The sequence below is a fragment of the Macrobrachium nipponense genome, chromosome 44, assembly GCF_015104395.2.
Source record: "Macrobrachium nipponense isolate FS-2020 chromosome 44, ASM1510439v2, whole genome shotgun sequence".
NCBI classification, from domain to species: Eukaryota; Metazoa; Arthropoda; class Malacostraca; order Decapoda; family Palaemonidae; genus Macrobrachium; species Macrobrachium nipponense.
Genome location: NC_087221.1, coordinates 30,032,066 through 30,058,820, shown reverse-complemented (window position 1 = coordinate 30,058,820; position 26,755 = coordinate 30,032,066). Strand labels below are relative to the sequence as shown.

The 26,755-nt window shown below is 34.9% G+C and overlaps 2 protein-coding genes and 2 long non-coding RNA genes across 4 annotated transcripts in view; 3 read left to right on the top strand and 1 right to left on the bottom strand.

Annotated features, from left to right (window-relative positions):
• The window catches only part of LOC135204139 (uncharacterized), a 73,789-nt gene that overhangs the window by 28,562 nt on the left and 18,472 nt on the right, over positions 1 to 26,755 (bottom strand). The gene's annotated exons all lie outside the window — the stretch shown is intronic.
• LOC135203852 (uncharacterized) lies at positions 1,238 to 2,276 on the top strand. The gene is made up of 2 exons (XR_010312052.1): positions 1,238 to 1,436; positions 1,927 to 2,276. It is a non-coding gene; the product is annotated as an uncharacterized LOC135203852 (long non-coding RNA).
• LOC135203851 (uncharacterized) lies at positions 5,132 to 10,110 on the top strand. Its single transcript, XR_010312051.1, has 3 exons — positions 5,132 to 5,150; positions 8,556 to 8,692; positions 9,722 to 10,110. It is a non-coding gene; the product is annotated as an uncharacterized LOC135203851 (long non-coding RNA).
• Positions 13,378 to 25,600, top strand: LOC135204138 (trypsin-1-like). Its single transcript, XM_064234145.1, has 13 exons — positions 13,378 to 13,660; positions 14,632 to 14,675; positions 17,692 to 17,729; positions 18,948 to 19,078; positions 19,701 to 19,804; positions 20,216 to 20,337; positions 20,990 to 21,040; positions 21,774 to 21,942; positions 22,823 to 22,913; positions 23,326 to 23,506; positions 23,844 to 23,983; positions 24,284 to 24,410; positions 25,130 to 25,600. Exons 1-13 carry the CDS (start codon positions 13,622 to 13,624, stop codon positions 25,186 to 25,188), a joined length of 1,296 nt encoding a protein of 431 aa, XP_064090215.1. The 5' UTR covers positions 13,378 to 13,621; the 3' UTR covers positions 25,189 to 25,600.

The following is a 26,755-nucleotide window of genomic DNA, read 5'->3' as shown; positions in this document are numbered from 1 at the left end:
GGTCAAAGAAAAAAAAAAAAAATTATATATATATATATATATATATTATATAATATATATATATATATATATATATATATGTGTGTGTGTGTGTGTGTGTGTGTGTGTGTGTGTGTGTGTGTGGTGTGTGTGTGTAGTATGTACATATTTATACGCACACACAAAATCATATATATAGTTTTTGTCTCATCTCCTCGACATTTATACATCTTATGACTTCGTGGGAGAACATTTTAATGAATACCTTCCCAACTGGAGTCCACCGTCGTTGCCACAATAGCAACAAAAGCATGAAAACGAACTTGAAACTGCCTAGCAACAAAACGGCATCGGCGATAACAGTAAATAAATAAAAAAAAAAGTTACCACAACAACGTAAACGATCGGTGATTTCGCAACATTTCGAACTTTTTATTTGCGTTTTATAGTTCCACTGAGCATGCGCACTTATCCTTATGCAACGTGTATTATGTGATACAGTTTTGTGAACAATCTTAGCACCTTTCTACGCTGCAGTCTTCATCAATTTCTACGTTGCTTGTATTATAAAAAATATTATAAATAACGGACGTTCCTAATGAGATGTTTATAATATGTTATATAACTATCATACGTTGAAACTAGGTCATATCGAATGACTTCTTGGAAGCCGGATTTTTCATAAGTCCCAGGACAAAAAAAATAAATAAATGAAAAAGAAACCACAAGAAAAAAAAAGTGATTATCTAAGCTTGCACTTGAATGTTCCCACAGACATTTTTTTTTTTTTTTTTTTTTTTTTTTTATTTTTCTTAAGTTTCGTAACGTTCACGACCGATATCAAGTATCCAGAATAATTTATTTCAGAGAGAAATTAAAATGCAAAGGGGTTATCCAGTCTGCTAATTTTTGATGCTGAAGTTAGATAACTGAGCACGGAAATTCGTTTAAGTTATATGAACGAGTATCCATTTTCTAAATCCTCGTGTGTGGCGTTTGTTGTTATCCATTTTATAACCCCATGTTTCGTAAGTGATAGAAGGTATCATATAGCAAAGCCGTTATTCATGTTGTAAAGAAACTGAAGTGGAATTGCCTTCCAACTTCTTTCCAGGATGCCAGGTTGAAAATACACATTCCCAGGAACCAGTAAATGGCCCATTGTTTCAGTTTTTTACATTTTTCCTTGGAAAATCCACATTGCGTCTTTAATAACCTACAAGAAATGCTCTTGCCACGCAGTTACGGGAAACAACTGCATGCATAGATAACAGTTTTATTTTCAGTCCTTGTCTTTAATTTTTCCTTGAAAGGAGGCAAAGGTTGCATCCTTTCTGGGACTATAAAAGGCAGCTGTATTAATATGTTTAATTACTCTTGAAAGCTCTCCGAAATGAAGATCTTCCTAATAATCTCCGCTCTTTTTGCCACAGGTTGCGTGGCTCAGTTTCCATGCCGTAAGTTGTTGAGCTGTTTCAAAGGCAAATCCCGTCTAATACTACTACTATTACTATTAATGCAACCACTATTACTTCTAGTATTTTTAAAGAGGCGTTCCATGAGCAAGCCATTTCAAAGGCTAATCCCGCCTACTATTAATGCTACGAATTCGAATTATTTTCATACTTTGCAGGACGATAATCAAAAGCGTTGTCATGAAATAACTAGTAATTACCATGAGCTGCTTCTGTTACGTATTGGGGAAAGACCTTGGGGTATACAGTGTACCTTGTACGGAGCACGGTTAAGGGAACGATACTTAAAGTTTTGTGGAATTGTGGGCAGATACGCACGTGTACGTGCGTATGTGCGTGGGTGCATTTGTGTTCGTTTGTGTTCAGAAAAACATGCACAGCGACCAAGAACTAGCTTTTTTGAAATTCAAGCGTTAGTTTTTCAAATCAAAATTCTGATAACGCCTCCAAATCGTTCTCTTTTACTTTGCAGTTCCCAGCCCACCCAAAGACCTGCGCGTCGTTGAACTTCACGCCCACTCCGTTGCAATTGAATTCGAGGATCCGGACGACCTCGATGATTGCCCAATCGCGAGCTACCACCCCGAAATTGAAAAGGTGGTGGTGGCAACCAGAGAGCAGTCCAACGTGGGAGAGTACATCCCGACAGGCAAAACCCACCACATGGGTTTTCCTTTACTTGAGGCGAGCACTGTCTACAGGATCAGCGTGATCTCCGTCTCCACTTTGGACGTGTTTTCGCATCCAGCGATCATTGAAGTTGAAACTTTGGCAGAACAAATTTAGATATTCTGTGTAAAACAAATAAATGTTTCATCACTATTTGACATCTTTTAATTCACTGCCACTTCTGTATAGAATACCATCAATAACTGTTAATAAAAAGAATTTATGTTATAACCGATCTTCTAGGGCGGGTCACGCCTGCTTTTAGATAATGGGTGTTCTAAGCGACTCCCCCCGCCTCCACCCTTTCTCCCCTCCTCCCCAAAACCCCTACCTGTAACCTCTCCATCTACAAAAAATGGATATTAATGAAGGGATCATCCCTTTATCAGCAACGTGAAGTGGGAATTAGACAGCAAAGTGGACCACTCCCTACTGTCAAAAACTTCCAAGATTTTGGCTATCATGCACAGTGTATGGTAGGTAAGCAATCGAGGTGTAAGATGCTGAAAGCAAAAGCAGTTTCGGGATGCGAAGCAGTCATTGAATAAGTTTTTTACTGGTGTTTTCACAAATGAAGACACTACCTCAATCCCTGAACCAGCTATCAAATAAGAAGGGGACAGAGCCGATTGAAAAAATGATATTTAAGAGAAGAGGACGTTAAAAACACAATAAAAAAAACTAATCAAATTCAAATCTCCTAGCCCCAATGGGTTTCATTCAAGAGTGAAAAAGAGTGAAAAGAGAAGATATTTCTTCACCTATATAAGCTCTACCGGAAAACTGCAGAACAACGACAGGCACCAGAAGGATGGAAAATAGGTAATGTGTCCCCTGTTTGCAAATAATAATAATAATAATAATAATAAAAATAAAAAATAATATAAAAAAACTCCAAGAGAATAGCCAGGAAATTATAGACCAATCTGTCTGACGCCAGTCCCTTGTAAGAATTTTGAATTCATAATTGCACATCAAATTGTGGATTACACTGATAGAAACAAACTGTTGTTAAACAGCCAACACTACTTCAGACAAAACAGATCCTGCCTATCAAACCTCTTGGAGTTTGTTCATAACATGCTTGGTATTTACGACAATAGCAGAGCAATAGATATACTCAGTACTTAGATTTCCAAAAGGCCTTTGACAAAGTTCCACACAAGAAGCTAATGTCAAATGTTAGAGCTTTAGGAATTGTAGGAGACATAGCCGACTGGCTAACGAATAGAAAACAAAGTCGTAATGAATGGTGAAGAATCAGAATGGGCAGATGTGACAAGCAGAGTTCCTCATGGTTCTGTCCTTGGCCCGCTCTTGTTTTTTATTTACATCAATGACGATGATGTAGGCTTAACTATAGCGGCTCCTTCATGGCGATTTAGGCGTTGTCCCCTTTGCCGGCGCTGCCACATCAAATATTCCAACTCAATGTTTTATGGTATATGAAGGCAGCATAAGTTATACAGCACCAATATAATTATTTGCTGATCAATTTTTGCCAGTTATTAAAAGCCCTCGTAATTTTCTAGCATTTAACAACAATAAAACAAATAGTTTATTCTTAAACGTGGCAAAAAAAATTTCCAGCGATGCCAGGTCCTCTCTCAGGTGTCAAACAGCCCTTGCCTCCACAAGGGAAGCTCAGTCAAAACACTCACTGGCATTCTTGTGTGTTATTATCAATATGACATTCATGAACCAAATTATCATATATTTGTTTTGACAAACCCTTATGAAGACAATAAAACATAGATAGATTTTTTCCATCGAGTATGGTATTCGTGCAAAGGTATCTTGTACATTAACGATAAAAACATACAAAAACAAAGAAAAAAAAAAAACTGAAAAATTCCGAATAAATGACAAAGCTGGAACTAAGTCTGTAAAGAAAAGAAGATATAAAAATAGAAAAATGTTATGAATACTCTTACTGAAAAGAAACTGAGGACCATAGTATGAATAGATAATAAATCAAATTGCTGCCGATAGTCTTATTTATGTAACCTATGTACATTTATGCTGCGCTCTCTTATCAGTCTACATACACAATATTTTTCGAACATCAACACTCTCTCTCTCTCTCTTTCTCTCTCTCTCTCTCTCTCTCTCTGTACTCTATCTATATATATATATATATATCATATATATATATATATAAAATATATATATATATATATAGATATTTATATATATAATATATATATATGTATATATATATATACACACATACAAAAACAAGTAAATTAAAAGTGTGGAAGTCCAGTAGCTTGTGATGATCACGAGAAAGGTCCAAAATGAGATTTAATTAGACCTATATGAAAAACAGGGACCTGGAAGAATGGAAATATTTTCAAAGTAGTGTCAAGGCAATAGGGAACCCCCAGAAGTATATTGTTCCCAGGAGACATTAACAAACGCAAGGAGGTTAAACTTCCTTGACAGACGCACAGATTAAAAAGGGGTAAATGGGAAGGGTAGGCCTTTAAAAACTCGAGAGAAGTACATTTGGCAACGTAGGGGACAATGCCTAAATCGCCATGAAGGAGCCGATAGGGTATAGCAGGATAGCCGAATTTGCAGATGACGCCAAACTAGTAGGTGTAAATGCAGCAGACAGATACACTGGAAAGTTTAGGAAATGATCTAAAGAAAATAGGAGAGTGATTAAAAAGATGGCAAATTCCTTTTAACCTGGATAAGTGTAAAGTGGTACAAATAGGAACAAACAACCCTCATGCAAACTACATGCTGATTGAGACCTTGGAGTCATTATTACTAAGGACTTAAAATCCGCAAAACAATGTGTGAAAGCTGAAAAGAAGGTACAGAAACTAGTGGAATATAATAATAGGCAGTTCAAATACAGAAACAAGGAAACGGTGCTATAACTGTACACATCAATAGTTAGACCCCATCTTGAACACGCAGTACAGTTTTGGTCACCAACACTAAGAGAGGACATTAATAGACTAGAAGGAGTACAAGCAAGAGCCACAAAGTTAATTCCATCCATCAAACAAAGAGGTTAGTTACCAAAGGCGACTAGAAAGCCTGAACATGTATGGCTTAGAAACACGACGATTGCGTGGACAACTAATAGAAGATTTCAAAATACTGAAAGGCATAGCAAAAGTAGACAGTAACCTCTTCGCATTAAACGAATACCAGACAAGAATAATGAATGGAAACTAGAACTGATGATATACAACACATCTCATGTGGGAACTTCTTCACATACAAGATGCGTGACACATGGAACAAACTGCCACCAGAAGTTGTAAACAGCAGCAGTGTGGAAGAGTATAAAAAAAAAAGCTAGACAAAATCATTAGAACATTGTGAATAAATAATAAAACCTGCTCCTAGAGATAAGTGAACACATGATGTTTCCCCAGTTGGACTAATAATTCTTTGAGACATCCTAATCCTTGCAACTCCTTGTAACACAGAGTAAAGCTCAGAAAATCTATATCATATAGTAAGCTTTCATTTTTTAAAGAAATTAATAAATCTTTAACCATACAAATAAATTGATAAACTGGAGGAATCATTCAACGGATTTTTCACCGAGTTTCGTCAAAATCAGTTCATCCATTCTTAGTTCCATTAGAGTGAATAATAATAAAATGACAGACGGGCGGACTCTAAGACACGTGGAAACATTATCGCCTCCCCAAAGTAGGTAAGTGTTTAACCAGGGGCCCCTAATGCCATAGGGCAACGAACCCGGATAGTATATGAGAAAAACTAATAATCAAGTAACAGCTGGAACTGAGGATTAAATTTCACTGCATGCGCAGGTAAGCTTTATCTTGTGGGCATAAAGTTATCAGTCAGTCAACTGAAAGTGTTTTTTCAGTAACATGTACTTGCCCCTTCTATTTAGGAAAAAGCCGGAAAGACCCTAGACTTAACAAAACAATTTTGTATTTACGTTTTTAAGGACTGTCTTATTTTAATTTTCCTAAATATTGCATGATATTATTTCTGCTTCCATTGGTTAGTCACTAGACATTGCCACAATGGTAATGACAAGTCTAGGAACTCTACTATGTACTTCTCCAAAGTAAAGGAACAACCTCCGTGCTGTGGAAGAAATGTCCATTAATATTATGCCATATTAGCCCTTTTACCGTGAAGCCAGTGGCAATCACTATCGAAACTTCAGGATTCCGGAAAATAAATACAACGGTCATCCTTTCCGCTGTACTTTGTGAAATCACCCAATGACTGAAGAAAATAGCGTTTGCTGTACAAAAGTCAGAAATATCAACTACCCGGGTTTGACGCGTGAATGATTATGGACTTGATACACTTAAGAGGAAGCCTGTGGCCACAGACGTGTTGAAGAAGAAAAATGTGAATTTTATAGAATCTTTTAAATCTTTAGAGAACCGGAAAGAGAGAATCGAACCTAAAACCTCCCAAAAGTAAGGCGGGTGTCCTAACCTTTAGACTCTAAGGGGAAAATTCCCGTAAATTTTAGTTCCTAAATCAGCAGCTGTTGGAAAGCTTACCAATGATTGGAAACGCCAGACAGGAGACGCGACTTTAATTCTTTATCATTCTTCATTACTTTAGGTTTATGAATGACAGCAAAAGCAAGAGAAGAATTTCACTGAGGCTAATATCCTTTTACCTTGAAAGAACAAAATCAAGAACCTTGTGTGATGAGTCAGTCACAACGCCAAAACATTAAACTGTAATGACATCAGCGTCATTGTTTGTAATACAAGCCTTTCGTATTTTTTAATAACTAAAGTTTTAAGGCGTATTCTTTTATCATGTGAGTAGAGCATGCATAGTTTATTGCTCAAGTCATACATAATACAGAAACATCCATGGAAACGCCCAAAGAAATAACAATTCGTATTCTATTTTCATACTGCGCACTGTGTTTAATTGAGTCTTCTTTTTTTTTTTTTTTTTAACTGAATGTACCACAACACATGTTGCAGCCGGCTTACCCAGCTAATCATTAACAGACTTTCAGACCTGACTACGTCACATAATTGTTGAGCTTGAGTCCAACCAATATTGATGTTAACGAAGTTTGTATTCTGTGGTTAATTATTATTCCACCCTGAATAATGGGTGCACTTAAATGAAATAACTTTTAGGGTTCAATGACTCGCGTTTTTTTTCACCAGGGTATGTGAGAGATCTAATAAATCTATTAAGTGTTCCTTCTTCCTTTTTTGCAATTTTTCTTTATTAATTTTTCTAAAAGCTTATGAATTATCAAAGAAATAAAGTTGTCAGATATAACAACTCGTTCAAGCATGAGGACGCCACTTCCCTCCTTATTTTGCGATCAATTGTAAATTTTGAAAGAGTAACAAATATTATTATTATTAATATTATTATTATTATCATCATCACTCAGAAGATGAAGAACCTTATTCACATCGAACAAGCTCACAAGGCGCACTGACTTGAAAAGAATATGGCGCTCATTAGGAAGAAGTAAGGGGAAATACAGACAGAAGAGATCTCGCTTTTTAAACAGCAAGAAAATGAATTAATAAATAGATAAAAATGTATTATAATGCAAGGAGAACAGTATGAGGGTAGTAATGCATTGCATCTTCGCTTAAACTCTTGATGTTCCAATTGCAAGACATCCCCAAGGAGACTGTTCCGTAGTCCAACAGTGAGGAATAAATAAATGAATATGCGGGGGAACGTCTCTCCGACAGCTCTTGGGATAAAATTTGAACCCCCAAACCTCAATCTGTGTTATTCGACAACTATTTTAGCCTAAGACCTAAGACCGTGTTTGAGTCTACTGAAGATTTTCATATTAAATTTCTATTATTATGTATGAAATGTACGTCTTTTATACTTTATACAAAGATGCAAAATTCTTTTTAATTTTACGATTCAACAGAATCTTTATATAGACATCTTGCTCTCCTTACAGGGAATTCTCAAGAGTCTACTGAAGAATATTGTATTGAATTTTCATCATCTATAAAAAAATGGACTTCTTTGTATAATATTTCATGCAATATACAATACTGTACAAATCTTCTTAACTTTATATATTCAATTGAATCTTTGAACAGACATTTTGCTTTTCTTGTAAGAAATTCTGACGAGTCTACTGAAGAATACTGTACTATAAATTGACATTACCCTATGTGAAATGAGCTTCTCTATATAACATTTTCTACAATAAACAATACTGAACAGAACTTTCTTTTTTTTTTAAACTTTGCGATTCAATAGAATCTCTATAGACATTTTGCTCTCATTAAAAGGAATTCATTCAGACCTGCATCTGACATCGCAAGTTACGAAACCCGGACCAAACGTCCTTGACGATGCGCGGTAACCAAACAGCAAACGCAAGACAAATTAGATAACAATATTCTCTCCTTTTCACTCATTTTTTGTTGACCTAAGGCAAAGGTGACACTACTTCAGGGACTATAAAAGCTGTTGGCACCAGCTGTCATCTTCGTTCTTTCAAACTGAACAGTCTAGCAAGCAAACCAAAATGAGGGCTTCTCTGATCATCTTCTCTCTGCTGGCTGCGGTCTGCATGGCGCAGCATCCCTGCGGTAAGTTGCCCCGAGATCCCGCAGGAACAGCTCCTGCGTCCTGTTTTTTTTTTTTTTTTTTACCAATTTAAAATTTAATTCAATTTAAAATTTAAACAATTTTAAATAGGTTTTTAAACAAATTTAAAATTTAAACCAATTAAATTTTATCGAATAATAATTATCATAACTATTTTTATTAGTATTCCAGGTTTTCATTGTCATAAAATACCATCAGTGTTAGGCAAATTGGTAAACTAATTAAATTTTCAAAAATTATTGTTATCATTGTTATTATTATTATTATCAGGTTTTCGTTACCTGATAATAATACCCATTGAAATATATTCTTAAAGTCTTTTCAGTCTTATTCTTTAGCTACTGGAATTCAGACTTTGGGAATCAGTGTTTTAGTCTCGTTAGATAGCTTAAAGCATAAGCCTTACTTCTCCAAGAAAATCGTATTACAAGCTTCAAGTGGAAAATCAACAGCTTGTTTTAACTGTCAATAGAAGTTATCATGCTGAATTTTCTCACCTTCAGTACTTCCAAGTGAATATTTTTACATTCCTTGTATTTTCTTCCACACGAGCGCAGATACTCTGTTAACTATTCAGACAGCAATTACTGGTCTCAGACAGTTAAACCATCAAATGTTTTAACAAGTCTTTTATATGTATATATATATATATATATTACTATATTAATATTTATATTAAATATATTATTATATATATTATATATAAATATATTATATATAATATTATATATAATATATATATATAATGGCAATTATATGATACAGATATTACGTATATATCATATATATATATATATATTAATTGCATATATATATACATATATATACGTATACATATTCTACATACACACAGATAGACGTATATAATATGTATGTCTCTGTGTGTACGTATGAGCTGAAAGGTGAGACTTTTACAGTCTTGCCTTTTGAATAACATTAATTTACGAGTCATCATTAATTCAAGATTCCTTATCTTTCATTACACTTATTATGATATTTTTCTTTTATAGTGCCGAGCCCACCCCAAAATCTCCGAATCGCCAAGCTGGGGTCCAACTCCCTCGGCATTGAATTCGAAGACCCAGATGACCTGGAAAGATGCCCAATCGCCAGCTACCATCACGAAATTGAGAAGGTTCCCGTCGCCACTGAAATTGTGGCTTACAACGGTGTACCGGACAAGACCCATTACCACGAATTCCTCCTCCTCCACTCCGACACTGTCTACAAGATCTCAGTCACCTCCATTTCCACATTCGATATTTTCTCCCATCCGGCGACCGTTGAGGGTGAGACGCTAAAATAGTAGAAGCATTTCGAATTCTTCGAAAACTTTAGCGGAAATGTGTATGTTGATGTGTGAGGTCAAAAGTTAGCTAAAAATAAAGATTAAATGTGATAGTTTCTTTTATTTATATTCCCATTCTTCCCCGTTACCAACTTCTCTCGTTTATTCTTCCATATTTTACGTTCCCATTACTCCTGTTGCTGATGTACCAAATAAAATTTTGCCTGGGTAATGCAAGAACGAAAAAGGAAAAATATAAAATGACTCCAGCCCTGTATGGTGAACGATGAGTGTCCATAAACCACAAACATTATCACGACGGTAGACCATGTTACCTCGTGCTGCCCAGAGTCAAAGTATACAGGGTCTGCTCACGAGGCGGTACTAAAACCTATCCCCGCCTCTTGTGAAACGTCATCAGTTACAAAAGGACCATATCTTTATGAAACTATATTTACGATAACATTTTCATATAACTATTTTTGCGATGGCAGTTTTTTATATAAATTTTCCTCTTATTGCATGTTGCCATATACTACGTTAAAGTACAAAGAATGTTCTTTCAAATGATATATGGCACATTACAATTACGATTACTTTCAAACCCACAAGCGCGCACAGAAAAAATTATCTACGCACACAAAAATGTGCCATTACTTCATCCGTCAACCTACATACATTCACGTTTAGTAGCGTATCTGACTAAGAGATGGTGATAGAAAGAAACTGAAAAATGGATTAGAAAGCTGATAAAATTTACTATAAATGCATAAATAAAATGGATAGATGTTCTCAGAAATTTTCGAGGAATTCTAGGTCAAAGATGGACCAAAATTTTTAAATTTTATGTAAATATTTACCACATTTTTCTTACATAATTTTTCATTCTATTACATTTTGCCATATACCATGTAAAAGTACAAAGAATGCCCTTTCAATTGATATATGATACATTACAATTACAATTATTTTCAAACCCATAATCACGCACAGAAAAAATTATCTACGCAGCCAAAAATTATAAAAAATTAAGCGTTCGTGGGAGATCTGAAATGTAGCCCCGCCCCTTGTGAAACGTCATCAGATACATCCAGCGAGACTGACGAATACCTTTTTGTACTTTTTCGAAAATATAATCGTTTGAGGCATGCATAACCTTTATATATACAGTTTGTGTTATAAGTAAACTTATGTGTTCGGAAGTATATTTATGCGATAAGAAGTGCTTATGAAAAATTTGCTGGAAATGTGTTCCCTGTATCATTTTCTTCATCATTTATTCCTTTGATACCTTATACCTTATATGATGTAATTCTTATACTTTTGATATTGTTTTCTTTTTTGTGGTCAAGTCGTGCAAATTCAACTGCCATTTTTTACACTGCCTGTATCCACATTTTCTTTGTAATTATTGCATAACAATAAGTATTCATAATAAGATTTGGAAAATGTGATTAATCTATCATGCTAACCTTTAGCATAAAAAAAAAGTTGCTTTTCAAAGTGAGGTATGAACACAGTGACAGAACTGAATACATTTCTTAAGAATTATTTAAAATCTTGATAATATTACTATCCGAAAGAGAGAGAGAGAGAGAGAGAGAGAGAGAGAGAGTTGTTGTGTTATAAAAAATGGACTTGAAGAGAATACAGCAAACCAGTATATAGGTAAGTAAATAAATAAGTAAAAAATAAACATATGAAGAAAGCTGGAGTAGCTGTGTGTTCAGACCGGTATATTTTGTGCAATAAAACAAGGCTTGGTGACTAAATGAGAGAATGGGTATTAAAAAAATCAAACATGTGACCTCTCTATAGATTTTATCATCAAGATTTTATGAAAAATACCATGCGATATGAATTATATATATAAAAACTAAGGGTTCTTTAAATAATTCAAGCACAGGATGTGTTACTCTTGTGACGTCACAGTATTAGCTCCGCCCCCACTGCCGAGTTGAGCAGACCCTATATACTTTGTATGGGTATTAAAAAATGTCAAGCATGTGACCTCTTTACAGATTTTATCAAGATTTTATAAAAAAAAAACCATGCAATATGGATTAAATGTATAAAAACTAAAGCCTCTTTAAGCAATTCAATGGAGGAGCACGGGCAGTGTTACTCTTGTGACGTCATAAGTATTAGCTCCGCCCCCACTGCCGAGTTGAGCAGACCCATAATACTTTGACCCTGGTGCTGTCGACCCTATGTGGATGAAGCACAAGTAAAAGTTTTATTTTATTTTATTTATTCATTCATTTATTTAATTCTACTTTTCGAAGCAGCAGCTGTTATCCGAACATCAATTCTGTCCGTAACCTTTCGAACAAAAGTTCAGAAGGATGAGGAGTATAAATGGAAAAGCTATGAACTCATTATCGATAAACATCGAAAGGCGTTATTGACGCTTAGTCACTACTTGCATTACCGGTTCAATTTATTTTCATGAAAGTCCATCGGGTGGAAGACTTTCAACTTGTGAAATCAACCAAACCATGAACTTAGGCTAAAAGGGATTACGTTCAGGAACCTAAATGAATAAATAAACAAATATAAAAAAGTTGTGCTTGCGTCAGTGACTAACACTTACTACTATTGACCCTCTTTCTCTCTCTTTTACTTTCTTTATAGAAGCATCGATATGGCAGAGTAACAAAAAAAAAAAAAAGTTTCGAATTTAAGAGTGAAATAAAGTTATTTTACTGAGGTTATGCCAAAGGCATCGCTTGTAAATACCGGAAATTAATAAAATGTATTTGTTTGCGTACTATCGCCTACTAACATTAATATTACTAGAGAGAATAATTGTACAAGCATATTGGGTTATCGAAACAAAATTTCATTTGATTAGTATCATATTTATAGGAGTTTTATAGTATTTTTTTTTTCAATACGCAGAGACGTTAATATAATCATTGTAACTTAATGTTTCATCCTCAAAATATTGCAATCGCAATATAAGATTTAGGCCAAGGGCCTAGCGTTGGGACCTATGAGGTAAAAAAAAAAAAAGCTGAAAACAATTTTGAAACAATTGTTATGGGAAGGTGGGAGAGAGAACATGAACGGAGGTGTAGCAAAAGGGGCTGTAAAAGGCTAATAAGAGGGTGCTGCTAGGGACCTAGGCCTAAGGGACGCTACCAACACCCTTCAGTAATGCTTACAGTTCACCAAGTGCGGTGCACTAACGACACTACCCACACGCAAAGGACGCATTAAGTTAATTTTATGAATTCAAGTAAAATTCGAACGTTGAGAGCTAATACGACGACGAATGAAATTGCTGCTGCTTATAATGGCGATCAATGCCTAGCTGGCAACCTCCAGATGTGGTGGCAAACGCTTAACAACTCCGACGATCAATAATTCTCGTTGTCGGCAGAACAAAATGATCTGCAAGTGTTCCTGAAATAATAGATGTTAAAATGTTCTCCCTTTCAACACGTTAGCGACTGTATACTCTCACGTAGCTAAATGCACTGTTGAATAGAAGCTTGCTCCGAGCGGAGGCGATCCTGGGGAGTGTTGTTGTAGCTGTTATATCTTAGTGGATTTTGCACGTTTGAGGAAATAAAATTCTGTGACCCGGTTGGAAAGTGTTCGAACTTTTCGAGGGAAGATGAAGTTGGTCAAGTCAGCATTCCTGCTGTTATGTTTGGTAAGTGGAGTTTTTTCTCACATGCTATATATACGTATATATATATATATATATATATATATATATATATATATATATATACACTATGTGCATATATATACACTATATATATTTATATACTATGTGCATATATATACATATATATATATATATATATATATATATATATATATATATATATATATATATATATATATATATATATGTATAAATAGTGTGTGTGTGTGTGTGTGTGTGAATTTGTGACATTTTTAAAGACACGGATAGTAAATCATAAATGTCGGTTAATTCACGACGTCCATAAGGCAGAGTAATTGCATAATTATCGTAGATTTCTGCTTGTTACTGAATATCTTTCATTCACGAAGAAAGTACCTGTACGATTTACGGAAACTTAATTGAACAACGCGAAAAATCTATACAATGCGGAGAAAGTTTTCCAATGCTGTTATATTAGCAAGTTGCCTTTTTCTCTCTCTCTCTCTCTCTCTCTCTCTCTCTCTACACGCGCACACAAACACACACACACACACACACACACACACACACACACACACATATATATATATATATATATATATATATATATATATATATATATATATATATATTCATAAACACATACACACACATATATGTATATATACATATATATTAGATTATCTATTATTCATTAGATAATTAGATAGTAATAATCATATGGTATGTGATGAAACTTTTCATCCCATATACGGATGTACATATGCTGTAGTCTTATATATACTGATCATATGCGTGTATAGTTAACTTCACATGGAAGTTGATTACCAAACAATTATCATTATCGGGGTTTTATTTCCATGTGAAATTGAGCGTAAACCAATCTGAAACATATTGTATCTGAAACATACTGTATCCGTCAATATGATCACTGAGCAGTTTTGCATTGCAAATTCTGTATTTTGATAATAAAATCTTAATTTTACTTCCAGAGCCTTTGGACCACCGATGAAGCATTTGGAAAGGACCTGCAAGCGTGAGTACAAGAGAGAAATATGTTAATTTGAGTTTTGATATGAATTGGAAGTTTTTTAAGCTAAAAGCACATTGTCTTTCGATCTTCAAAGCATTAGTTTTACTATGTATTTGTTAAGAGTCTTTTTGCATAACTGCCCTACGTCCACCTATGGGATAAAATCACACAAGTTTGAAATATGTAGGTTTACTCACTTTTCCTAATTAACGAAGAGCATTGAAAAAGTATATTAGGGGCTGCGCACATTAGCAAGAGTCCGTGTAGGGAAAACGTTAGTTTAATTCATAATCTAACCTAAAACAAATTAAGTCAGGTGAGAGAGCACTTGAACGCTGCGCACCAAGACTATACAACAAAATACCGACTGAAATGAAGGTTATATAAGAAGAAAGCAAATTTAAAAAAGAACTCACGACTCTCAGATTCTGCAGGAGCTACGATACTGACGTGAAAACACTAAAAGACAATAATATAATATAAGAGGCAACTTATTTTGAAAACAAGTAAACAACAACAAGACCTAATAGAAGTAATAAGCTTGCTTACGTAAAATTTTCTTTGGCGGATAAATGATTGCAACTATAATAATAACTAACAATCCTTTGACTTTTTTCTGATATGGAGAATTACATCTAATGAACATTGTTATTCTAACCCACGCGCGTAGAATGCGTATCGCCTCTCTTTCTCTCTCCCCTTCCTGTGTGTTTCCAGAATATCTGAATAAGCAAAGTGATAACCTGTCCCTAATCAAAGCATCGCTGATTACAAAGCATGTTAAAAAGATCCTATATGCTTCCATTTTATTTCTTAGCGTTGAATTTTCTCTTTGTATTTTTGAACTTATGTTCTGAATTATAAAGTCATAATCACGAGAAATCATAAAAAAAATAAAGAAAGAAAAAAAGCTGTCCTAACAGCTGATAGTAGTTACGTGAAATTTCCTTTGTTTTGACTCATGACCCAAACTATAAAGGTATGATTATGTGAAATAAAAAAAAAAAAGTTTCTATCACCGCTAGTCATGGGTTTGTGACATCCCCCAACTCCCGTTCAAGATAGCCTTCGAAAAATAATAATAAATAAAAGCGTACAACCTTGAAATTGAATGTTTAATCCAAATGACGGTTTTGTGACTTCTCGTTCCCTTCAGAAAGGCTTCAGAAAAATCAAAATAAAATTAAATTAAACGTGCACGACACTGAAATAACAGCTTTACCCTCAAATGACCACCTTGTGGTTCCATCCACACTTTGTATTGGCCTTGGGTCCACAGCTACTGGTTCCTGACCCCTGGCTCTTACGTATATTGACCTTCAAAACATTGGTAATTAGTTGACTCGGTGGTAAACAAAATGAACGAAATAAAACCCCGTCGACCTTAGAAAAACAAATGTACCCCCAAATGATCACCTTGCGTTTCGGTCCACAGCTGTAGCTTCCTGACCCTATCGTTCAAAACATCGATGATTAGTTGACTCGGCAGTAAAAGTCTGTTCATTAAAAACACATTAGCCTGGTGAGCGGTTTAATGTTCTTACGCAGGTGTTAAGAACACCTGTGGTTCATGGAATGGCAATGACATTAATGAACAACAAAAGAGAGAAAAAGTTAACAACGCATTATCCTCTGCTTTGTCTCTCCTTCTGAACGCTATGCTCATTTTGCGTTCATATTTTACTTATTTTTTTAAGTGCCACGCGTTCGTGTTTACTTGCTTTTTTATTTAATTTATTATTTCCATACATATTTTGATATATTTATCTTCTCTTGCATATCTTTTTTTATGGTAATCACAAACGGATATTTCACTTTGTGGAAATAAAAGTTCTTTGGTGCCGTGATTATTCTGAAAAGTTTATACCGTTTTTGGCTTTTTCTATGACAATAATAATGATAATAATGATAATGTCAAGAATATGCTCATGTCAAGGTCTCACCCCACTCTGACGTCACTCGGCCACGTGCGCTGTAGAATTACCGCAATTGTTTTTCAATTTTCAAATAACTTTCGTATCTTCACCGGTATCGCCCTTCCCTCATTATTAGGTATAGTAAACAGACGTTCTATAAATCTAAGTTCATTTCGTTAACATGCATTCGACTGTTATGTTCTCGGGCTTCAAACATCAAAAGCAATTCTGGAGAAACGCAGAAAGTAACACTCTTATTTTTCCATACATTCTCAAGGAGAGAAGAAATGGAAAGAAGGATTAATGAAGTTATAAAATTTCACTCGTAAAATTTTCGGATCATTTATGTTTAAGTGGTTATTTTTTTGTTTAAGTGGTTATTTTATTGCCCATGTGCTGGCAGTTGTTATTCATGGAATTAAATTGTTATTCTTTTATTATTTACACATCTCGCCATTTAGAGGCTGATGCTTATAAACAAAATCCAACGATGGTAAAAGTTCTCATCTAAAATTTAAATATTTTCATCAATATGCCGATTACGTAGACGTAAATGAACGGTTGTGCACAACTGTTCATCTGATATCGATTTCGAAATAATGGATGACGTTAACCGTTAACATTAGCTCAGAAAATTTTGAGAACCACTTCATTTATGTGAGTGAATATAACAGAGATATTAAGGTTAATATTACAAAGATAATAACCTCATCATTACTAGCACCAAGCTTAGCGGTATTACGAAGATACTAACCTTAATATTACAAAGATTCTAATCTTGATATTACAGAGATAGTAAGCTTAATATTACAAAGATTCTAACGAAAGTTAGGATATCAGGTAATGCTAAACCAATCAAATTAAATTCTTAAAGAAGATATCTGCTTGTTAAAGAAACTAATGAAATTAAATAAAAAAAAAATTTTCGAAATAATTTTCCATGTGTTAAAAGTCATAAATACTAAAAGGTCTTTTATTTGACGCCATTATATGAGAAAAAAATTATGGCAGTGTCCTGTTTAGTCATTATTTCATAGTATATAGTATTTTTCTTATGTCATTTGCATATTCTAACAAGTCATCTCTTTCTCTTTTTTTCCAAGCGTGAAAGAGACTAGCAAGAAGGGAAATGCCGGAGCAGGTAATTCTAAATACACTGATGTCATATATGTATGTACGTATGTTTATATATATATATATATATATATATATATATATATATATATTTATATACACACTCATATATTATATAATATATATTATATATATATATATATATATATATATATATATATATATGGGTGTGTGTGTGTTGTTTTATATTTTTCTCATTTATTGTTTCTGTGGAACTGAAGGTTAATCGTTACAGTTACAGAGTAATTTTCCTTACTCTTTCTCTCTACTCATATATATACATACATATATATATATATATATATATATATATATATATATATATATATATATATATATATAAGTATATATATATATACATATATCGTTTTGAAATATATTGTATCACAACTTTAAGTATCAAAATCACATTCCACCACATAGAATAATAATAATTTTAATGACAATAATAAAAAACTCTTGCTCTCCCAAATCACTTTTTAAATTGACACGTCCCTGTATTTATCCAGAATGCAAAGTATCCATACTCTGTTTTCTTTCCATCTTTCCATAGAAGCAAAATTGATCAGTGCAAACTGACACGGTTTTTCAAAGACACGACGTACACACTCTCAAAAAAACTGGTGGCAGAGTTTCATAATTTTTCGTTCACCTGCCTGACGCACGATTCATGCCTTATTTATCTATTTTTCTACTCAAAGATGGAAGAAATCTTAAGTACTAACGTTAAAAACAGTCACTGATATCTTTAGAACATCATGTTATGTTTTTGTGTAAAACTATTTTCCATATTGCAAATCTGACGTGAACGAAACGAAGTGATAAAAAACGTCATATCACAACCACCGATATACATTACCAAATAGATAGGAGACGCCTATCACTATACTCTGTTTTTTTTTTCATCTGTCCATCCGCCTGTGGTGTTTTTGTATGGTAACACTGCTTCCCGGGCTTCAGATAGTTACGCCATGTGTAAGTTTTAGGTAAATAAAAGGATATCTGGGTGTACATTTGCAACTGAAAAGTGGTTTAATAATTTACTGTATGCGAATTACACCATTAATATTCGAAATAGGATATTATTATAATTGATGAATGTAACTATCTAAAGCCCGGGACGCAATGTTACCATACGCAAACACCACAGGCGGGTGGACAGATGGAAAATAAAAACCGAGTATAGTATATATAAGTTGTAAATATTTTCTACATTCCTTTTCAGGAACATCAAATCAGGTCAAAGCCTCATGTGGTAGTACTGCTACCCTGGGGCCGGGACAGTCGGTTACCATACAGTCCCAGAATTATCCGAGCCCTTATTCTACCCCGCAGAATTGCACTTGGCATTATACGGTATGTATCGAAAAGTTAGTAAAACTGAAGATGACTTCCGCGCCCCTCTGGTTCGGTGGCAATAAGTTTACGTGCAAAAATGGTACCATGTTTAGTACGAGCCCCTTGGGATGAACAGAAAGAAATAAAAGAAAAAGTTTATAAATATCATAAACCATAACAAAAGGCATAAACATAACCAACTTTAGGTAAATATTACGGTCGCAGACTGGCGGGAACCAGGCCGCGGTAGATTTCTTCAGTTTTACCGAAAAACTCGCTCATTTTATTTCAGAATAGTAGTTTGTTGGATTGTTTAATATAATAATAGTAATAATGTTGAATAAATCCGCTATGATGTCTCTCTAAAGCTCTCGTTGTAAATATCTATACAATTTAATGCATGTTTACACTGGCGTTATTGTGGATTTCTTCAACATTTCAGTGACTCATACGATTATGAGACTTTTAATCTAATAATAATAATAACGAACAGAGACAGTAGAACGGTACTAGTACTAATACAACTACTCCTCTTGTTAGAGTTACAGACTACTTCTATTTCTACTGTCCTGTTCTTTCATCCAATTATTTTTTCATTCAGCTTTCAATGTATGATAATCAAAAACGTTGCCCGTTGCAGGGTCAGTTAACGGAGTCCAAGATGACGATTGCCTGTGACGTTTTCGAGCTCAACAGCTGTGGGTTCTCCTTCGTCGAAGTTACTTACAATGGCGCAGTCTCAAGGTGAGACAGAAAATAAAGAAAGAAAAAAAAATACACAGAGTACGAAATTCACTTCAGTCTACATAAAATAGTACTAACCCATTCCTTCCACCTTCCATTTGAATGCCTGAGGGGGTTAACGTCCGCAATGCTCTACTTTATTAGACAAACTGTCCTCTGTAGGCAGCGTTCCTTAACCCTTATCTACTACTGTTTTATTTATTTAAGTTTCCTTCCGCTCTCTTTGGTCTATTCTCACTTATCCGTTATTCCCTTATCTCTCGTCCTTTTTGTATTTTAGTGGCCAATTCAAAATTCAGTCCTTCAGCAATCTTTCACACCAGTCCCCAGTAACACTCATCCTTCAAGGCTGGGCTTCTTTTGGACATCCTTGTTAATCAAGTTCCCAACACCCAATAAATCATCTTTCAGGTACTGTGGAGTGCTTGCTGGACTCAAAGAGACAAGCACCTCGAATGTGATGTCAGTCAACTTCGTAGCCACGAACAAAGGAAAGAAGCAAAAGGGATTCCAATGCACAGTCACTGCTTCAGGTACAGAGATGCACTTGTCCCTCATCTTTTATTGAATGTTTGTTACTTGAGTCTTGATAACGAGGTGATTGGCTATCTACTTCTCGTGTCGTCTTGGAATGTCTGTTTCGAGAAAAGAGTTTCCTAACTGAGATCTCAGTGTAGGAACCTTTTTGGGGAAAATGTTTGTTCTTTTGAATATTATATTCAACTGTAAGTGAGAATGTATTTAGGCCTAGTTTTCGTCGAAAATGCTTTTTAAAACTGTTTCCATGCTTACAATGATAGACGAATTGCAAAAGAGATGGCAGAGTCATGGAAAAGCTAGTTTAACAAATATCATTAAAAACCCGCTTTCTAGAACACAAACAAAAATAGAATTCTGGAATAAGTAACTGTAAAGAAATACTTGAAGCAATATCTGGGATATGTGAGACAACAGGAATATCTTTTTTTTGGGTTGGTAGGGATGTAGGTATGACATAGCAGAAATTAGTCCCATTTTTTTCTATCTTTAAGAATCAGGAAATCTATTTAAGAAAATTCCAGCTGACCGAGATCTTGGCAACTGCCAAAGAAATAGCAAGGAAGCTATATTTTCAGGAGACTTGTAGGTATATGAGATATCTAAATTTAGCCTATCTTTTTATTCTTTTTGTTTTCTGCTTAACAGATCCAAGCGTTACTCCGCCACCAACTCCCCCACCGTCTACCTCTTCCTGCCGTAAGTACATCTGCCACTGTGTTTTCGTTGTACTTTTCACTCATATTTGCGAACTGGTTCCGAAAGAACAGATCTACAGGGAGCTGGAACCAGAATTTGTTCAAAAGTTAGCCTAAAAAATAATAGAATAATCTAACTATATAGGGCAGCAGTCTAGACCGAGGTTTACGCATGCGTTTTCGTATCATCGAATAGTAAAAGGAACTGACTTGCAGTGAGACAGCTCTTACGATATTTATGAACTGCCATTAGCAAAAGGAAATATATTCTACTTGTGTCTCCAGTAGTCATAATTTAACATAACGGGAGCTAGCCATTCTAGCAAAAATTGAGACCCGTGTGACGATTAAAGAAACAGTTAATGGCGTTGACTGATCTCTTGCTCAGTTAGTTCGTAGCCAGTCAAAAGAGAGGAATATTTACATTCATTTTCATTATTTCTTGTTTCAAGCTTTTCAGTGTCAAGCCCGCCACTAAAACGGTCCAACTGTACAGTTATAACTGCGCAGGCATAACGTTAGTGGCGGGCTTTAGACGTACCGAAAAATATGAGGAAATTTAGAACTTTTGAGTTAATTGTCTCCGTCGTATTTCTACCGTATTTCTTTACGATATATGAAAATATAAACCTATTAAGTACCTTCCGGTTTCAGGAAATTTTGTACTCTTGAACCACAAACTTTTTAAAACAGGTTTTCCCCGAAAACGTTAATATGGCTTTACAATCATTCAGGCTGTGGCGTTGTTAACCGGAATGCAAGGATCGTGGGAGGCGTTGTGACAGAACTATACGAGTACCCCTGGCAGGCAGCCATAACTTCCAAAACATCGAACCAACCATTCTGCGGTGCCTCCATCATCGCCAGCGAATGGATCCTGACTGCATCGCACTGTGTTTATGGGTAATTTATGCATCAGGATTGGAATTGCGGTTATAGTATATGGTTATGAAAAATGCACCAGAATTGGAATAGAGATAAGGTTATGAAAATGTAGGTCTATCTACGCAGAAGGTCATATGAATTAAAGTCTTTATCCTTAGGCCTCTAATACCTTTTCATGAATATTATATTGTCACTTGTCAGATATAGAATCAAGCTTGATAACTGAAAACAGAACCGTAAACTAATCTTAGATTAGTTTTGTTACTGGTACAGTAATAAATAATTAATAAGTTCATTATAAACAACAAGTTTAAGCAAAATTGAAAAATAAAGAACGGGTAGAACTTCGGCTTTCCAGACTTACGATTTGTTGTGTTGTTGGTTCGAGAACAGATCCGTCACTATACTATGTAGGAGGGCAGTAGACATTTGTTTCAACAGCCATCCAGAGCTGACAGTTAATGTCCCTTACTTTTTTTTCATAGAAAATCAGAAAGTATCAGCAGGTTGCTAGAGAGAAACAAATTAGTGTTCACTGTCACGGTCATGAAGGCAGTCCCCATTACCCAGTCCCCCGTCCGCACTCTGTGCTGTTTCTTCTCTGTCTACAAGCCAATTTGTCATGATCTAGCCTAGCATTATGAAACCTGGTGAACACCAATAAAAATCTAATCTAGTTTGCAGACCTCTCGACCATAAAGACTCGACTGTATGCTCTTTAAGTTTTCCTCGCCAGGTCAAAGTTCTCTCACAATCGTGTTGGCCTATAGTACATCGAACGAACTGAATCTGACTGTATGTACCATGATCCATGTAGGAAAAAAATCTGTATATTAAGAAAGTTGCATAGTATACCCAACAACAAAAAGTAGATGATTAATTCATTTATCTCTATTAGCACAATGCCAGATTCTATCAACATTGTAGTTGGAGAGTACGACTGGAGTCTGCCAGACGAGACGAACGAAGTTGTCTATACAGTGAGCGCTGTAAGTTTTCTCTATCAGAATTATATTTTCCGTGTTTTTGAGTTTGTCACCTGCTTTTCAAAATTAACATTCATGATTTTTTAAATATAGATATTGAGAATGATGTCTTAGGCAAGTAACAAAAGCAAAAGCATTTTTTTTTTTTTAGCCTAGTACCTGATTAATAGACTTATAAGAAAAGAATCCCTACAGAACTTTTGTCAGCCTTCATTTCAAGTGGTGATAAGTTAAAGAAGTGGAACTAAGTCTATAAACATTGCATCTTCTGCTTATCAGTTCATGGCTTTCTTACTTGACGGATTCTTTCCCTTCTTTTTTTGGAGAGAAAAGAATCTTCCTGCTAAGTTAACTAGATATACCTGGTCAATTGCAAGTCAGTTACACTACGAAGAAACATTTTTCATTTTTTCAGATTCATAGGCACCCGCAATTTGACACCAGTACCTTCGATAACGACTTAGCACTCCTGAAGTTATCGCAGCCAATCGCCTTTCCCTCTGATAACAAAATCGCTCCTATTTGTCTTCCGCCTCCAAGTTTGCTCTACGAAAATGTTAGTGCCACAGTAACTGGCTGGGGAACCTTGTCGTCAGGTCGGTGAAATGGTATCAAAATCTTAATAGACTCAGATTTCAATAATACCCACACCTGAAGATATTTCTATTAGTTTATGTTTTTTTCTTTTTTTACAAAATAACTAATTCCACAAAATCCTGCAGATCTCTCGTAAAGGAACTCAAATTCTGTTCCCCTTATTGCAGATTTTTTTGTAGTTCAAATACTTTTTGATAAAAGAAGGGAAGCAAGGGTCTAAGCTATAGTATACGCTTTATTTCAGCAGTTACTGTAAACTGCAGGGCATAATTTTAGGATTAAACTTGAAAATAATCTTAAAATTGAATGTAAAAAATCTCATCCTTATTATTTCAGGAGGTCCTCAGCCTACTATGCTGTATGAAGTAGTTGTCCCAACAATGACAAACGCAAAATGTAACACATTATTGAGCAATCAGGTTACTGCCAACATGATCTGCGCTGGAATAGACGCGGGAGGAGTGGACTCTTGTCAGGTGAGCCATTTGTCAGATGTCAACAAGATTTTACTGTGAAAGAGCATTTGTAGCTTTTTAGGTTATGGTCTTTCACTTGGTTTATTTTCAGCTTCAGGAAAAGTTATCAGCTTTCACAGACTTTTGCCTTGATGCGTCTAAGAAGTAATATTAAGAAATGGTTGCCTAGTTTATAATTATTGACTAACTAGCAAATATTAAAGAACGCAGTTGAGGAAACCACAAATCTTAGAACATGCACAATTTAACGTTATAATTTTGCATTGATGTATTTGACTAAACATCAATAACCCATTTCAGGGCGATTCCGGAGGACCAATGGTGACTAACAGTCAGAGTGGAACCTACATGGAGCTGATTGGAGTCGTCTCTTGGGGTTATGGATGTGCTGAGCCCAACAAACCAGGAGTTTACGCTCGAGTCAACAGTAAGAAAAACGTATTATTGCGTACCTATACAAAGAACAACCACTCCTCTATCTACTCGCAACTACGTATTCTTACTTATCTCGCAAATTTGCGCATGCTCCATTTCCCTTTTAATGTGAATATCCAAAATACCTGGACGTAATTAGCATTTTTCCCATATCCACTTTTACACCAGGCTAACTACTCTGCCTTCTGCATAGCTAACATGTGCTTCGCTTTTATCATAAAACATTCATAATTGTCAATCAATTACCTTCTACATTTTGCATCCTCATATCTTTTTTAGCACTATCTCCTTCGAGGTCATTGTAATTCACATAAAGCACTCCTTTCACTTTTAAACTTTTCACACAATCGTCGTTTGTGAAAATGTTGATCCACTAACCCTATTACTTAGCTACCGTTCAGTCAAAATTTTACCCCTAATATTCTTGCTAAGTTAAACAATAATTCGTATGCTCATCTGCATATTTTTTCCCTAAATAACAGTAGGTTTCTGACTGTGATCCGTTGCTGTTACCTAATTGCTTCGATCAATAGAGATAATCGGAATTTACCGGAAACAAATTGTATGTTTATGTATGAGCAGTTGATCATGTATGGGTGCATGTGTGATATTATTGCTATTCCTAAATGTACAAACAAATATAACCCATAATACAGCCTCGGCTTAACAAGGCTATTTGAATCAACTCAATATGATTACTCTCATTTTCAGAGTTCCTGACCTGGATAAATAGTACCACTGGAGCTGCTAGCGGATGCCCTCATCCTTAGAAAGAGCGTTTCATCTTCACTGAATAAAGTCAATGGAACTAATGTGATGATATTGATTATTAAATATTTTTTGAGTTACGCATCTTTACATTAGCAACTAAATTTTTTAAAGTTTTCTGTTTAACAGAACCTGGTAACCAGAATTAAAATATTATGCTCCAAAAACTGTAATTTTGATTGATTAAAACAACTTTAAAAAATATCTCATATTTCGTTAAAATTTGATCCCTTACTGAAGTCTTAGCGTTCTGACATATATCTGTGACATAAAAAGACAATTTAACAATGCGGTGCTTATTTGCTTTTACAGGAATTCTATCATGTACTGTCGGCCAACGAAGAATTGGCGTAGTTTCTTAATTCATTGTTCGCTATGGAAATATTGCCATATGCAGATGCCAGATTACTTACTTAAAAATAAATAACATTTCCTTCCAAAGGTGCTATACTTGAAATAAATTACATTAGAATTGAGTCGACTTATGCAACGTATTAAAGATAATTATCTTGCAAAGTAAAGAAATATATACCGATGGGTCCACGATTTCTAATTTTATTCACAACTCTAGCTTCGTAACAGCATACCGAAGATTTTGAAGTTGGCTTTCCTGCGCTCGAGTCTTGACCCAACGTATCGTATTGCACTGGGGTGTTGTCATTTCGTCTCCTACAGCCAATAAATAATACATTAAGGCATTAACATTCTTTAATAACGATGTTTAACTAAACTAATTTTGTCCTGTGATCAATAAAATAATTTGCATGACACATTTAGTGGGCCTTAATTGGACTTCTGATTTTCCCACATGAGTAGCCTAGGTCTATTTTCAGCAGTATACTCTCTCGAATACGTAATGTGAATGCATATTTCAAACGCCAATATATATATCAATCTGCTTTATTTTATTATTCCCGTTATTCTTGTTTTATTGGCCATGTTTTCCTTTTTTTCTTATCCCTTTCATAATTGCTTAACATAATTTACTCAGACCTAGCTATTCAAAGTCTAAAATCAATCATAAAAAAATCAAACGAATATTATTCAGTCTTATTTTTTATCGAATTATTTGCATATCATCCGGTTTCATCTGTACACGTTGGAAAGCTGTGGGAGTCAAAACTGACGAATACATTAAGAAAGGGTTACTTTCATTAAAACTTTCTTAGGCTGATCTTTCTGTAGCTATTCATTACTTCTAAATAGAAATTAATTAAAATTAGCTTCACATGTATGGCTAGACCTATTACCATAAGCATATTATAAGTAGCTGAAACGATAAGAAATATGAAAGGTGACGCTCTCGTTTAAGTCTATTTCATGATTTTTTTTTTTTTAAGAAAAACCTACTGCTTTAATAAGGGGTTGCTCTTTGACAGCTACAACAATCATACAGGGTGTAACACGAGTGTATGCACATATTTTGGGGAATGAGAGATAAAGAAACTTTGAACAGAAAATATGTTATAAACATTCATTTCAAGGCTTCCGTTGTCGGTGCGGGGAATTTTAAAATAACCGTTATCATTAACGATGCGCTCACACGATGGAGTTCGTAGCGAGAAGTCG

Excerpts from the sequence above, each read along its gene's own strand:
- LOC135204138 (XM_064234145.1), top strand. The coding sequence starts at position 13,622 with ATGAAGTTGGTCAAGTCAGCATTCCTGCTGTTATGTTTG. Across the intron at positions 19,079-19,700 it reads ATTGCACTTGGCATTATACG|GGTCAGTTAACGGAGTCCAA; the intron begins GTATGTATCGAA and ends TGCCCGTTGCAG. Across the intron at positions 21,943-22,822 it reads GCATCGCACTGTGTTTATGG|CACAATGCCAGATTCTATCA; the intron begins GTAATTTATGCA and ends TATCTCTATTAG.